This window comes from Gavialis gangeticus, unplaced genomic scaffold (assembly GCF_001723915.1).
Source record: "Gavialis gangeticus isolate Ggan-Ray unplaced genomic scaffold, GavGan_comp1, whole genome shotgun sequence".
In the NCBI taxonomy this organism is placed as follows: Eukaryota; Metazoa; Chordata; order Crocodylia; family Gavialidae; genus Gavialis; species Gavialis gangeticus.
In genome coordinates this window covers 34,290,011-34,307,097 of record NW_017729027.1, presented here as the reverse complement: position 1 = coordinate 34,307,097, position 17,087 = coordinate 34,290,011, and the positions used below count along the sequence as shown (strand labels likewise).

At 42.1% G+C, this 17,087-nt stretch overlaps 1 protein-coding gene across 1 annotated transcript in view; it reads right to left on the bottom strand.

Moving 5' to 3' along the window:
- Positions 1-2,495: 2,495 nt before the first annotated feature.
- Positions 2,496-17,087, bottom strand: part of LOC109299988 (collagen alpha-1(IX) chain-like) — a 96,994-nt gene continuing 82,402 nt past the window's right edge. The window contains exons 27-28 of the mRNA XM_019520538.1: positions 7,129-7,257; positions 2,496-2,563 (exon numbers count right to left, since the gene is read on the bottom strand). Of these exons, the coding sequence (XP_019376083.1) occupies positions 7,193-7,257 (65 nt within the window). The 3' untranslated portion in view covers positions 2,496-2,563; positions 7,129-7,192. The remainder of the gene's footprint in view (positions 2,564-7,128; positions 7,258-17,087) is intronic.

Genomic DNA, 17,087 nt, shown 5'->3' with positions numbered 1-17,087 from the left:
CCCTTCCAGCCCAAATGTCTATGAAATCTATGAAACAATGCAATTTACAAGGTTAGTGTTCCTATAGTATCTCTGTAGAGCTACCTGATAATGTGAATAGTCAATAGAGGCCTTGGATATGTAGGGAAACCACCCACATTCAATAATACTCTAAGAATCCAATCAAGGACAAATGGATCTTCTATTTGAAAGATTTTTATTTGCCAAGTATGAAACCCCAACAGATAAAAAAATGCAGTCATTTGTGTCATTTAAAATTAACAGTATACACAATCTGGCAAGACATTTGGCTGTCACCAACCATGCATGCCACATTCTAAATCATTTCAATGAAATCTGATTTTAAGGGCATCGTGGAATTCTATTATTTTATTACATATCAGCATGCCCAGTCATGCTGTCATCACTTTGGATAAGCAAATAATATGTATTACCAAACTGGCATATCCAAAAGTTTTGAATTATCATGACTGGGGCACTGGTTGAGGTTGGGAAGAGACAAAGCAGAGATCATGGGCCACTGGTGCCTCCTGAGTCTGCAGGGGGCACCAGCAGGGCATGACTGGGGGGGGGGGTGTCCCCCAGTGGCCAGCCAGCAACTAGGGGGGTCCAATTTCAGGGAGGGTACTCCAGAGCACTCACTGTCATGGGGGGGGCACCAACACTCTCAGAGGGGGCATATTCCCCCCATAACCTCCCTACGTGTCACCTATGGCCAAGATAGAAATTGATAAAAGAAAAAAAGAAGTTAAAGACAAGGATTTGCAAAAAATAGAAGCATCCACAGCTGTCATCTGAACCATTGGGCTTGGAAAGTCATACTGGCATAACAAATACATTGTTAACATATAGCAGTGATAGTGCAAACACTATCTTAAATCTGTTGATAGCAGCACAACTGATGTTCTCAAACTGTTATAAATACATACAGCAGAGAGTAACAGATAAGAACTGCTGCTGAGTGCCTAACATCTCAGTGAGGGCATATGCACCAACTGTAGCCTACAGTAGGTCTCAGTCCAAATAGGGAGTGTATTAGAGAATGAAACTCCTGAGTAAGGCCATAAATATTTTCTGTAAATGTTGTGAAGATCTGAGTCAAATCCTTCCAGCTATAGTCAAACCTCAAATTACCTTTTAGACTAAAGGAAAAAAAAAGAAAAAGAAGAATAACTTTATCTCAGGTAGAAGCCTACACAGAGAAAATTCCATCAGTTGAACAGAGACACAGAGTAATGGGTAGGAAATTTGTCATCCCACATGCACCCTCTTCAGACAGTCTATTCACAGTTAATTATGCAGTCAGAATATCTTACTTTTCATTGAATCATTGCAGTATGCATTACTGATGATGAATTCTGAGAGTCAAATTCAGATCTGGCATGGACACCTGAAATAGTTACCACAGCGTACATGATGGTGCAGATTTATAGTGCAGCAATGACTCCATAGTAATCATCACTCATGCATTGGTCTTACCCCACAATATATGAAAGCTATCTCAGTGCAGTAGTGTATAAGATATTGATGATGCACACTGCAAAGACTCCAAGTCCCATGCCTAATCTCATTTGTTATATGAGCAGAGTTGTAGTTAGTCATGTTACTCTGAAGTCCAAGTACTGGTGTCTGATGAAGCAAGTTCCTGCCTGCAAACTTGCCCAAAAGCTCATGCCTCTCCCATGAGCCAGTTATTGTATTTACTCAAATCCAAGATAAGGTCCCCCCACCCCATTCAGTACGAGGGGATCCCCTTGTCTTGGATTGGGGGGGGGCAGAGCTGGAGCCACACCAGTTGCCTGCCTCCAGCAGCTTCTGCTCCCCCTGGCACCTGCATCCATCTGCCTCCCACTTCTGTACCTACCCCCCACTGCACCCCTGCCTGCCCTCCACAGAATCTACTGCCTGCCACTTACCATTAGTTGCAGCCCCAGCCCCATTTTGGCCAGGGACATGGAGCACATGGTAGCTCCAGCCCTGGCCTGGCCATATACCAGCAATAGCAACGGTAGCAACTGTGGCAACCCGGGGCTGGAACTGCCACCACTGCAACCACTGGTGCATGGTCTGGCCAGGGCTGTAGCTACTGTGCCCTAGGTTGGATTGGGGCTGGAGCAAGTTCCCTTGCTCAGAGATTTGTATGCCTGTCCAGATTGTACAGAATATTTGTGTACAATTTCACTAAATAAGCAGCATCTATACGACCTATTTAAGTGATGCCTCAAAAGTAGTTGATAATTTTGCACTTGAACAAACTGATGAGAACAGTGGCGTTTTCAAGACCACAGATTACATGAGATCAAAACCAATTTACTCAGCTAGGGAAATGGAGTGTTAGAGGCCCTCAAAGCCAGTCACCCATGTTTATTAGGTGCAGAATTCACAACAAACATGAACCACAGTGCTCTTCATTGGCTCCTTATGAAGCACAATCCAGCAAAACACCTTCAGAGACAGATTTGCAATCTGCTCAAATACATATTCAAAGTTCACCACAAACCTGGACAGCAAAGTGCTGGTGCAAATCATCTCAGCTGGGTGAAGGCAGCAAAAATTACCTCAGCTGGGGAAATAACAGACCCTAAGTTAATTTGGTTGTACCAATTGATCTGCCAGGCTGAGGAGGTGGAATGATCATTATTTGATCCAGGTACAAACTCCTATAATGAGAAGGTAACAGACTGTCTAAGTATGACACTTAGCAAAAGCAGCACTATAGTGTCTTTGTGTTAAAGGAGCAACAGGCCACCTGGGATGAGAAAAAGACACTGAACCAAATATCTAACAGCTTTTTCAACTGGATGTGGCTGTTCAAGTTGTGGAAGAAAGTTATGGGAGTTAAAGTTATGGAAGATATGTGGATGTTAAAGTCATGGAAGAAAAATTACTGGCATGCCCTGTAGACCTCAACAAACTATGTTCTGCTAACAGATGGAACTGACCTGAAAACAAACTATGTATTGACCATACGTGCTGACTTTTCTTTTTTGCTGGTGGGTGCTTGAAAAAAAAAGCATTAACCCCCCCCCCAGCACTTTAGTTTTAACTTGGTGTGTTCCCATGCCAAGACTTGCATGTACCCAGAACAGGCAGCCTGTTGGTTTTACCCAGCTCTGCAAGGTCTATAAAGATCGGGCACTTTAGTGGGGCTTTTTAGCCACTTACCTAATAGTTGATTGAATCAGCTTTAGCTTAAAGCCCCAAAAACCCCACTGAAGTGCCTGATCTTTACAGATGCTACAGAGTTGGGTTGAAGTCACATGCTGCTTTTTCTGGTAAAGCACTTCGTTGTTTTTAACATTTGCAAGCAGCTCCATGGGTGCTGAGCATCCACTGATTTTTTTTTTTGGTGGGTGCTTGAGCCCCAAAGCACCCACAGAGTTAGTGCCTATAGTACTGACTGATAACCTAAATCCATATGAACTACCTAAGTAGTCCCCATAACTGAATACAGTACTGGAGTGGACAGACAAAGCAGAAGCCTGCATGGATGGAAGACCGCTTAGATTCCTAAGGGTTACAATAGTAATAAAACTATTATTTTCAAATTCTCATTAAACTAGAAGTATAATTACCATATTTACTCAAATACAATATCAGTGGTAATTTTTCCCCTGATCACCATGGGGAAAAGAAAGCCTCAGTTTAGATCTGAGTACTGGCCCAGGCAGGAGGCAGCAGGGGCTGGAGAGCAGAGGTGGGGGCATGACACAGCAGGGGATAGGCACAGGCACACAGGGGTGGGTGGGAGCATGTGGGGAGCAGGTATCTTGGAGGGCAAGTGGCAGAGGGAACAGGCAGCATGGAGGCAGGCACAGGAGGCAAGGGGCAGAGGTCTGGCCCCTTGCTCCCCATGCTGCTTATAGGGACAAATTTAAGATGACCCTCCAATAATTAGATTGCATACATGAAAAAATATAACAAATATATAATTTTCCATGTATACAATCTAATTACTGAGGGGTTTCCTTAAATTCTAAAACTTATTTTGGATTCAGGTAAATACTGAAGTATAATAATCTCTGTAGATAGTAGCTCTGATATTAAGAGGTGATGCATCTGAGTGTTGTTATCCAGTTTTACATTATTATCAGGAAATGAAATCCTTTGTGTATTTCTGGATCTCTTACTTGCTGTGTTGAAATAATCAGTATACTTGTCCAAGCAAATATTACAGTAGTTGGTGAATAACATATAAATGTGAGCTACTATACTTGACGTGAGAGCTCCAAGCAATTTTAAAAAGGTGTTTGTAGCAGGACTAGCCATAAGGGCAGCCATGACAGCCCCTGATGGCCAAGGTATTCCAGCCACACTCTGACCCCTTGCTGTGCCCTGTCTTTTCTACCTCGCCTGCCACATCTAGATGAATATTCTAGTACTTAGGGAGACAGCCCCAGGGTCCTAGAGTAAGCCTCAGTGTGCCTTAGCTGGTTAATACCTCTCATGCCTGACTGGTATGAGACTTCATCCATGCCCCGGGGCATAAGTCATCTTAGGGATGCAGCCTCCTGTCACCCCTATAGCTATGCCCAGGCCTCACAGGTATTATTCAGTAGCATTTTAGACAGGGCCCCCAACCCACACTTGGCCTCTCAAACCTCTGTCTGGGATTCAGCCTTCCCGGCCTTGGGAAGGCTGCATCCATCAGCCCAAGTCCACTGTCTCGCTCTTGGACCCCTGGCCCTGTCTCCCTCTCTATTCTAGCCTGCTGGTTTCCCAACCCTACACAAGGCTGCTACCTGATCCCGAGACAGCTCCCTGGGGTCCCTAACCAAGGCAAAACCACTCTCACACTGTACAGCCCTCTCAGGACCCTAATCCAGGCAAACTGCTCTTACACTGCATAGCCCCCTTGGGGTCACTGACCCTTACAGGGCTTTACACTGGGTGACCCTCAGGCACCCCTGTGGCCTCCATATCACCCTCCATAACCACAACCCGGTCCTTCAGTTAAACTTAGAACATAATACATATAGATCTGCTTATATAAAACTTTTTCCCATTCTGGGTGAATGCCACACCACAAGGCGTACTTCTCTCTTAGCCCTCTTCATCCAGCTGCGGGTAACTTGGATGTTTTATGGGCCTGTTTCCTGAAGCCTCTCCCTCTCAGGGGCTCCTCTTCTTGCAGCACAAAGGACCAGACTACCCACCTTGCTTCAGGCACTGGGCTTATACGCCCCAAAGCACCACCCCTTCGGGTCATGAGGCTACCCAGCCACACACTTTTGCCTAATGGCTAGCCTGTCCTCCTCTACTGTTGCCTAAATCAGCTGCTTGAGGCCTTTACTCCCTGGCTACCTGTCCTTGTTCCTTCTGGTTCTTGGTTCCCAAATACCTGCCCACCCAGCAAGCCTGGCCTACTGCCCACTCTCCTTAAACTAACAGGGGCCTCTGGCTCCCTGTTACATGGGTAAAGACATTTGTCAATGGCATCATGATTCTCACCTGGGCTAATGCAGCAGGTGGCCTCTACGCAAAGAGGTAAGCACTCTCCCATCCCTTGTCCAAAACCCCACACCTGCCCCAGGACCTGACAGACAAGCAGCACCCATGGCTGCTCCTCTGGGCACTTTCATGTCTTCCCCCACACACTCCCCAGGCAGGCCCTCAGCCAGCTGCCCCCATGTTTTGAGCAGTGCACTTTGCCATTCAGCCTGGTTTTATTTGTTGCTGTTCAGCTTGGTTCATTCCTCCATTGCCAAGCTCCTCCTCCAGAAGCCAGTGGAAGGTGAGGGGCACAAGGGCATGTGCCTCTTGTTGCCTGTGTACAAAACCAAAGAGGAGCAGCAGCAGTAGCAGGGGCTTCACTTGCCCCCTCAGATACAAACTGGGGTGTTAGAGGAAGCAGTGCACATCATGTGAGATCCTGCCCCTACTGCCCTCACCTGGCACCAGCTAGATTCTAGCTCAGTGATTCTCAACTGGGGTGCTGCTAAATTCAGAAAAGTTATAGAGGGGGCTAATCCTGAAAACTCCCTTTTGAAAGTTCTGTTAGTGTATCTGCCACATTATTTCAACCCTTAGAAAAACACAGGTGCCATGGTGAGAAGGACTAATAAATATGTAGAATATTTATATATAATATTAGAAATCATCTCAACCTACACAATAATATATCAAAATTCAAACAAAGTCCTGAATTTACACATCATGAATGATTAAAATTAAGTAAGTTATCTATTTGTGCTTCTACATCTAAGAAGCACATCAGACATCTGATCATAAACGAGTATCAAATAATCAGATTTAATGATTAGATAAAGTCCTGATCCTATCATCATTGACAGCAAAATTCCCATTGACTTTTAAGTTTCATGATTTCATTATGTAGCTATCTCCACATCGTTGATTTAACAGGCTATGTTCTATTTACATTCTTTTCTGTTGACTTTATAAAAGCAACCGGATTACGTAATTGAAAAAATGAAAAGAACATATAGAGTTTAATTTTTCAGGAAGTCCGTATTGCTCCATGGTAAATCCTTTCTCTTCTTTCATCTTGAAAATTAAAATGAAGCTCAGATGAAAGAGCTAGGAATGATGAAGATAGAGCAAAATTAAATACAACACAGTATTTCATATGTAAGTTTGTCTAGCTCACAATCTTGCCATTTATATAAGATTTTATATCACCAAGCACATCAAAAAAGTTCCCACCACATTTACAGTAGAATACTTTATGTTTTGAAGATACTATATATCCGTCTTCTTATGCAGAATGCATAGATATATATAGTAATAGAAGCTAATTTTGCTATACATTCAAAGAGAATTCTTTAACATGAATTCACTGTAAAGCTGCTTTTTAGAGTGCATTTATATAAGCACGTATTCATGAATATATTTCTTTTTACAGTTCTCTTGCCAGTTGCTACAAATATTCACTATAAATTAACTTTATGGTCACTATTTCCATTTCTGAAGTAATGTAATGGCAATCTATTTTCTATTTGGCCTGGACCAATGGAATGAACATGAAAGTATCAAGGGAAAAGAATGAGGTATAAAGAACAGGCAGTGTTGAATGAGAAAGATTAGACAATGGACCCTGTTGCCAAAGTGTTGATTTTCCTTCACTAAAAATCCTTAAAGATACACTTGAGAATTAGGCGTCAATGTTACCTGAAGCAATATTCAAGCCATATATCTTGGATTAGCCTATCTTGAACTTGTAGAATCCACAAGACTAAACAGTGCCCCACTCACTCTGTCTAATACCCACATCTCTCTTAAAAGTCAGTATGCATGGGGCTAGAGGAGGAAATAGAAGAAAAAGAAGAGACTTGTTAGCGTTGAATTAAATCACGGAGAGCTACAAATAATCCTGTAATGCCATTCTGATGTTGTGTTGTAATGTTTGTCTCTTTATGTGATAACAACTTGCAATATGTGATTATTTTATGCTTCTGTGGGACTCTCTGCTGTGACTCAGTTCTTGACCCTGGGTGGTCAGCAATCTGAAATTCTACTACTCCAGAAATAATCAAGTCAATCCCGTAACAATACAAGGCAATGTATTATATGACTTCATAGAATTCTGCCTCTAGATTCTTCCTCAAAGATTTTGAAATCAGGGAAAACCACCTTTCTGAAAACTAAGAAAACCAATAACAACACTTCTCAAAGATCAAATGTTATTTATTTCTCAGGATGGACACCCAAATCTCCCCTGTTTTAAAAGAAGATAAATTATTTTCTGTTTTAGGATGCTGGCACTGCCTTGCTCTGGCTCATGATACATATTTGTATGGGTACAATTACTGGGGACAAGAATTAACTGTATTTTAAAAGAAAGAGAAATGAGATCCTCAAAAAGAGGTTGCCTAAGATTTTTTTTAAAAAGTTTGCGACCTCAACTGATTCTTCTCTCTCTCCCTCTCTGTCTCATAAGCTTAGACATTTTAACTTACAATTAAATTAGAATATAATTCAGTGAATTTTAATGTAAGAAAAGAACAGGGAAAGTTATGAATACATATAAAAAGCAGGACAATACTGCAATGACAGATGAAGTATGTTTGTGACTGAAGCTTCTCAACAAACTGAAAAAGTCACACTTTATTAAGGATACACATGAATTCTAATTGTAAATACAGGATGAGTATTCCTACAGCATATATGTATTGTTACAAACAGATGCAATTATTTGCATTACATGTATTAGCCCATTCTCATAAACTTTGTCCAAGGTACTGTACAAAATAATTAACTCTAGGATTTGTTAAAAGGATTCACATGGTTGGCATATGAATTTACATTTTGGGAGGTAAATTACTGAAGCTCCAACATAGTTGCCTGTTTACAGTCACTATTTCTGTAAATATTCAAAGGGAATTTAAAAGTAGTTACAGAACAACGGAACATAGAGGTGCCATAAATTCTCATTTATTCTCTCATAGGATACATTGCCACTATAGTTTAATTTGCTGCTGTTCCAACTCCCTAGCAGTTTCTCCTATTTAATAACTCCTGACAATTGGTCATTACTACTTAACTTGCTGTTATTTGTATTTCCCTTGAGATGAGAAATTAACCAGGGTTGACTGTATTTCCCCATGTGTGGATCCCATAAAAAAATATTTTTCCATCCAATAACAGAATGTGGTTCATCTTAAAGTAGATTTTCCTCACTATAAAGAACAAGGGTGAAAACCACATTTGACCACGTGACAGTACTTAAATCCAGCAGGATGTTCCAGATATTTCTGGCCGTATGTTCTGAGTCAAAAACAAAAGTCTCCAATCAATCTCCAGTTAATCGATAGATGTAACATCTCTTTTTTTCAAATCTATAAAAAACTTAGAATTTTCTCTTACCTAAGAAAAATGTAACACTTACTTTATCTACATCATTAAGTACTAAAAACATCTTATTTCTAAAGACATAATCCTATTTCTTATTTGCTCAATGTGATTTTTATAAAGATTTTTAGTAAAACCCTAGTCACAACATAGTTCATCTTTTTAAATGGGATTATCTAAATTATATCCAAGATAGATAGTGAGCAAACCTAGGCTGGTTTTGTGGTAGTAAAATGTTTTCCAAAACTTTTTAATATGCCTTTGAAAGTATGTACAAAGATTTCATGATTTAATGTTCTTTGTGAGCAGGGTAGGGCCATAGCTGATTACTATTGTCATATGAATGTATGAGGAACAATATTTTTAGACTAAATTGGGTTTGTAGAGCCAAAGGGTGCTTGTACACGTGATGCCATTAACATGTACATGTGAGGAAATATCACTTTGTGTGGTTTAATGGCATCACAGTGTATACGTGCAAGACTTTGGGGGTTTAAAATTAATTTGCATCATTGCAAACTAAACTACATCTGCAACCCAATATTCAAAGAGCACTTGAAGCCCCATTCAATTTTACTCCCACCCTTATAATCCCCTCCCCACATACACACTTAATTTCATTATTTATTAAGTATTACTTATGCCATTCTGGTTCTAAATATAAGTCTGGATTATGCCTACACAAGTCATCTGCACAAACATATAAATTCCCCTGCTCACTTCAGGAGTTAAATATGCTTCCCCACTATTGTCCATGTGTTCTTACAGTATATATAGACTCATTAGCTTATCTCATTTAGTTCCAAGATAATGCTTTTTTTTAACTATTTAACCATTGCACATACCATTGTAGCCTTTCAAACTACATTTTGGTTGATTATTTCTGCTACTGAGTCTCAAAAAAGGAATATAGCATCTTCTTCATGGGTATAAATAAGATACAGAATATTCAATTGAGCTACTGTGTGCAAGGGGAGGGAGTTTTTCACTTTCAATTTTATGATGTCTTTAAATTTTGAATCCAATTTAGAGGAAATATAGCAATAAACAGATTCCTCTAACAATTTATCCCCTGTGTTTCAGGAAAGCAGACCACAAATTTTAACATTCAAAATATCCTGTGTGTCCAACAACAGTGTTCCAAAATGGAATAAGACTGCTTCAAGCACCAGTAATTAAAGAGAAGAACTAAGAACCATGCCAAAACAAGATTCAGCTGCTCAGAGCTGTTAGGCACTTCACAGCACACATTTTAATGGGTGATGTAAAATAGCTTAGGGCTGATATGCAGTCTAATTTTAATTGTTATTATGTGGCATGCTTTGTTCTAAGACAAACAAATTCTAAACGTAAGATTGGGAGGCAACCTAGGAGTCCAGGAAATAAACCAAAGAAAGACACACTGAGTCCATATGTCTGTAATGCATTCCATTTAGGGTATAATTGCAGATGTTTCCATTGTATTCTGCCTGGTTAAGTCATGTTTCTACAGAATGTTTGTATCTCTCACAAGCATGAAATCAATGGCAAAAAGGTTCAGTGGTTGACCTCAATGGGAACAGGATTAGGCCCAGAAGTAGCAAGTGTTTGGGGGACAAATCAAGTTGTTGTTAGAACAATTGCCATCTCCTTCCCAGCTGCTGACCATCTGGTCAGTTAGCTGGGCTGACTGCCACCATTCATTTGCCAAATATGCCCCTGGTCACAGCAGAGAGGAAAAGCCAGCAGCACAAAAGGAAACAACCAAATAAAGAAGCTGGCTCAGCTGCTGCCACCCAGTATACAAGATGGCAAAAGAAGAGACTCTGATCCATCTCTCCTTAATAATGGTATTACTCACTTTCTTGGATAAGACAACCTCAGAGGGAGAAGGAAGGTAGGGATGAACCTACTGCCTCTTGAAAGCATGAAGTACATGCTGCAGGGAAGAGGAAAGGAGGAAAGGAAGAAGTGACTGGATAAGTAGTGGCAGAACTAGAAGGAACAGCCTCACATCAGAAGATGCCTGAGGAGAAGAGGAGTCAATCCAGACCCTCTCCTGCTGTCAAAATTAGCATTCCCTGGATTCCTAAATAAAAGAAAGGAGGCAGTATGACGTGTCCAGGAAGGAGGTATACTGCTGTTCACTTGAAAAACTGAGAGACAGGATACGGAAAGAGTGTAAAGAATAAATCTATAGTTTAGTACATTAATTTAATATGCATGGATTTGAATTGGTGATGTTTAGTTTAGAATATATCCACCACCCAGTGGAAGACTTAAGCAAAGCTGCTAGGAAAGAGCTTAAATAATTGAAAGGTTTATGTAGCACAGTTACTTTTTTTACGTATAAAAAGTTAATTTTTCTGTTATGTTTCTGCCACCCAGTGGCTAGTTCATACGAAAACATTTCTTTCTGTGCTTTTAGAGTTTTATATTGTACAAGTCTCTTGTAACTATTAGTTGCTGCGTGTTCTTTAGCATGCTCTGCTATAAAGTGGAAATGTTTTCATCTGTGAAAAGTTCATTTATTTTTCTTTTAATTAAGCTGCTTTTGCTGGTTAGGAGCCTATCCTAGGTTCTAGACAACATAAATAATTTCAAGTTTGAGATGGAGTCAGTAGCCTCACAGTAATATAAGTGACAGCACTTCCCATTGCAAAATGATGTCTTTGTTGCTTGTAGCTTTAACAATTTGGGTTGAACTTTTCTACCTTCAGTAACTCTCTCACACTGTGGCAGGGATTTTCTTGGGTGAGGAAGAGGAATAAAAAGGAGGCATGTTTTCTGTTTGTTTGCTTGCTTAATTTCAACCAAAACAATACAGTCATTTCTGAAATTACACTTGGGGAAAAATAGCATGTTGTTTTGTCCATACTAAAAACAAAGGTGACCTTTTTTCTTGCACATACTGTGAAGAAGGAACTGGAAACCTGTCACAGGCGAGCTCTGTGAGAGGGATTTGCCTTTTGCTGTCTCTATGAAAATCTGTTTAGTTTGTCCAGATTGGAAGCTTTTGGAAAGACTGCAGTCCACACATGGCCAGAGACTTTTAGGGATGTACTGCTGAGTAGGTAATTTAAACCAGAGTTTCCATAACTGGCCTTTAAGGGCATATCCTCATGTTGGCAGTAGCATGCTCTTATTAGGGCATTCCCAAGTATGCTCCACTCACTCTACTCAACTCCAGACTCAGAAACATGCTGGTGAAACTGCTGATTTGTATCCCTCTGTCTACTCTCAAGCACATCAGAATCAAGGCCAAGAATAGCCTAAAGCATGCATATAGGAGTAAGCAGGTGGGGTATCTTGAGGCCATTATAGTCAGAGTAAGTTGCCATCACAGTATAATTATTCTATAAATGCCTGTTCTTTCCCCCAAAATCCTTGGTGCTGCACTTGAAACTCCTGATGTGACATGCTAATCATTCACAGCTGAAACAGTCACGCTGTTATTTGAACATATGATGCATGGCATAATGCCAAGTACTCTGAAAGATTCAGGTTTTAAGAAATTCAAAGTAAAAATCCAAAATAACTCAGTAATTTTTACCTTAAACTTTTTCTGCCTCCATACATAAAGCAGAAATAAAAATGCCCTCCACAGCACACAGTAGATCTATAAAAAAAATTATGAGTTCTGAAGTAACAAAGATACCATGAGTGAAGTCAATAAAAGTGTACTCTAAGTAGAGTTTAAATACCAGGGCCACACTTGGAAGAACGAGAAGAAAACAATATTGCCATAGCACTGCCCATCCTTGGTGCTAAATGAGGCAGTTGGCAATCTTGTAATGAAATTTTTATCATAATGCATATGCACAAGGCGGCCTGAATGAATATTTCATAAGGAATTTTAGCTCTGGTATTTTTTACTGTTTGAGTGCTTGACTTGGAACAATACTACTGTTGTTTTAGTTTACCTTGTTTGTATGTGTAAAATTTATACTACAATCTCCCTTAAATTTGTAAAGGGTTGTGCAAAATATAAGAAAAATGTAACCACTACACAAACAAAACCTAAAACTTGTTCCTCCCAAAGAACCTTAATCTTTAATTCACTTCCACTACATATGCCAGAGGAAAAAAGTTGCACATTGCAAAAGACCCTGAGGACTAATAAATCCAGGCTCTAGCAAATCACAACCCCGGTCCAAAAGATCTTTACTTTTAAATACCCTTAAGTGAATGGACCCGTTAAACGTGAGAAGTCTTTGCAGTCAGAGTTAAAATAAGTAAGTGTCAGTCTTAATGGGGACCCAAGAGTAGATACAGAGGTGTAACAGGCACCCGTGGCAACATTAACCACCAGCTGCAAGGGAAGCTATTTTTGTGCCCCCTTCTCTCCCTACAAAGGCAATACCTGGGGCTGTTCTTCCACTTATCCCCGCACCCCCACCCCCAAGTTACACTACTGGAAGAATAAGCTTTTAATTCAATAAACTACAAATGCCCAGCCAGCACATCTCTCAAGGTGGGAGAAGTGGGACTAGAGGACCTTTCCATGCCATAAATCCACTCTTCCTTCACTATAATGACAAATCCACAAAGCCTCAACTAGTCCTTAAATACAGTTATCGGATACTATAGCAATTCATGCCAGTTACCCTTCTACTGAACAGTAGCGGATATCAGAGCCTGAAGATTCATTTCCTGCTTGTGGGGGGGAAGCATGAACGACTGGCACTTCCCAAGACTGGGGGGCACCATTTATAGGTGGCAGTGTCGACGGCAAGCAGTGAGCAGGAACTGTCTGTGGACACCAGCATCAGTGGCAAGATGTTGGGGTCGTGGCGAACAGGGACTGCCCGCAGATGCCAGAGGTGATAGTGGTGGGGGGGGAGTGGCAAATGGGGACCACGCGTAGACACTGGCAGTGTCATCAGCAGCAGGGGGAGGGGTGTGGCAAGTGGCAACTGCCCTCCCATAGGCAATATGCCCTCCCTACGAGTTACTTATGGGGGGGGGAGGTGGAAATCAGTGTTTCAGTATATTAATAAATAAATTACATCAGCCCTGAAATGGAAACAGTCAAAAAATGTGAATCTCTTTCCAGAATCTCAGCCAAACTCCAGACCCTGTTCCCAAGCAGTCCAACTCAAGAACTGAATCTAGCTATAGATGCAGAGAATAAATTTCATCACGGGCCTTCAGAAGAAGCACTGTACCAAAAAAATCTATGCAGACTTTCTTCTGTAGACTCCAAGGAAAAAGAACCCATAAAAGTATATTTAAAGGCATCATCCAGTGGCTTCTGCTGTTAAAACCTACATATAAAAAATTTTATAACACAGATTGATAGTACTGCCTAGAGGACAGTTCATTTCCCACACCTTGTCTTGCAGGACAGGCCTGCTCCCCTTATCTCAGACTAGCAACTCTATTGTATTGCTCTCTACCCATCTGCTGCTTCTCCATGTGCCCCTGGGGCAATTCAGTTTACTTTGTTTCACTCATCCCTCCAGGCATCACTCCTGATGGGAATACAATCCAGTTTAATCTGAGGTCACTCAGATCACCACATCCACTAACACATTTACACAATGTCCTGGAATATTACTTTTCTTTTTTTCACACAGATAATACTCTCAGTTGTTCTGAGTATCTGGGCAACAGATTTTTCCCAGCTTGAATCCAGATCTGCTCTTTCCTGGGAAATTTAAGCAGCTGGAAGTGTTGGCTGACATCTCCCCTTGATCTCCTTGCATGCTGGACCAAGTTTACCAATTTCTCTCCAAATTAGTGCAGCTAGTTTAACCCTAACTATGCTTTCTAATTAGCTCAGTTGACCCTGATAGTTTTCCACATCTGTAGCACTGTAGCACAGCTTTAAGTTCTTCTCTAGAACAAATTTGTAGAACAAAATTTTCTCTTGCCCACCTAATTGCTTCTTTTCTGAAACCACCCACCCACAGATCTGATATATGCTTCTCACCCACTTATAGATGTCATGATCAGTACATCTAAGATGCATCATCACCAGCATTGCTGGGGTAAGTTAAGGATGTTCCAGTCTACTGCTGCTGGATATTTTAGGCTCAGTCCTGAGTTGTACTGAGTTTATATTCAGTGTATCTTGTGAGAAAGCAAAGATGGCTCTAAGTTAGTGTTACCAGATGTCTGCGTTTTCCTGGATATGTCCTCTTTTTTCGGGTCCTCACTTTCCAAGCACTTCCCAGCTTGCCCCAGTAAAGAACTGCTTGGCGGGGTGGGGGGTGCGTGCGCATGTATGTGTGCATGCACTTCCCAGCTTGCCCCAACAAAGAGCTGTTTGGTGGGGGGGGCAGTATCAGTGTGTGAGGAGAGCAGAGGCCTACCAGCACTGGGCCTGCAGCAGGGTAGGGAGGCGGGGGAAGGAGTTCTTCTAGGGCAGCATGGAGCTGTGTGGGCAGCAGGGCTGGGGGAGCCAGGGAGCTGCAGATTGAGAGTGAGGGGCACTGAATGGGCTGAGGGCAGGGGTGTGGGTTGTGGCTTGGGAATGAAGGGCACTGGCAAGGTTGGGGCTGGGGCTGTGGTTGGAAGGACAGGGCACAAGGCAGGGCCAGAGTGAGGAGTATCATCAGGGACAGGGGGCTGCAGGTTGAGAGTGAGGGGCAGCAGCACTGCTGGAGGAGTCTGTGGCTTGGGAGTGAGGGGCAGGAGCAGGGCATGGACCTGGAAATATGATAAACCTACTCTTAAGTTATCTCTTTGCCTTCCCAGAACCTCAGCTAATTGGAAGCCCAAAACACCACTTGAGATAACTCAAGAAACTGAAGTTTCCTAAGGCAGCTTTAGAACCAATTGTGTAGGAATGACAGGCTACTGGGACACCAGGCATCCACTTAGAGGGGAAATGAGAATAGCAGCCATTACTGGTGCAGGCAGCCAGGCTCTGCCACTGCTCCCATGGTGCAGATTCTGATAGTTGTGCCTCTGTTTACAACCTTTGGCCATGTGTAGACGAAATGAGAAGCGTGTATGCATGACACTTTAAAGCGGTCTAAATGCATTTGGACCTCTTTAATGGTGGCGGCGTATTGCACATTAATTCCAGCCACTGTAGGAAATTCGGTGGCATAATGCACCTTAAATGACTTGGGATACAGCAAACAAACTCCTTGGAGGAGTTTTTGTTTGCTGCCCCTACAGTCGTGGAGCAAAGCACTGGGCCCTGTGCAGCTCCATAGTTCTGTAGGAAGCCCTGCAGGCAGCCTGACAGCAGCCCAGGAAAGCAGCTCTGCCCAAGAAAAGCAGTGAGCCTGATTTCCACCCCCACCCCGAGCCTGCCTGCTTGCCTGAGCTGTGCAGGGCCCCGGTGCTTCCCTCCGCAGCTGCAGTGCCCCCTGGGACCACCCAAGCTGGGAGAGAAGCACCAGCCCCACCCCTGCAACCCTGGAACTACTCTGCCCACTGGCAGCTTCCCCTCTCCTCCCCAACACAGAGGCAGGTAAGTCAGCATGGTGTGTGCACGACATGGGGGTGTAATCAGTCCTAAATTGAAGTGGCGTTTTTAAAAACCCACTGCCTCAGTTCAGGGCTCCCATTTCATCTACACACGTCTTTTGACTACCAACAGCCTGTTACCTCTCCCACAGATATTCAGACCCAACTACTTCCTTGTTATTCCCTCCCACCCTCATTAGTTATTCCTCCATGCTGCCTATACATGGACTCTCTCCCCTTACACACGTACTCTGTCCCCTTACCTCCCATACTTTGTGTTTCCTGTCACAGAACATGATTGGGCATGACTGTTATTCCTACTTGCTTCCTTTTTTGCTGTAATGAGAAGATAGAGCCAGGGAGGAGCCAACAAGAAGACAGGAGTGAAACAGAAGGGTGGTGGGGATTTTAAGAATCAGCTCCTCTTCCTTCAGTGGCACAACATTTAGGGCTTTTTCAGGAAAAATTCTACTCCTTTAAATGGTAGCATCCCTTACTATCCCTCCACAACCACAACAACAGACCTGAGAAGTGAAACACAAAATGAATTAATAAAATAGTTTCTCTGATCTGTACACACTTAAGGCCACATTCTATTCCACCTCTTAGTCACATAAGTGGATTGAGGCATGTATTCTATTCCACGTTGTTCAAATTCCTGAAAAACCATTCGTTCAAAGGTGGGTGGATCTTAATCCTCCTTATTGCTTTAACAAAAGTAAGTGTTAACAAAAGTGTTTAACAAAAGACAGTGTATTACAAAAGTAGATACATTCCTGGCTTTTCAGGGATTTGAACAGGTTTGCACTTAGTTTCATAGTTTCTAGGGTCGGAAGGGACCTGAGTAGATCATCGAGTCCGACCCCCTGCCATAA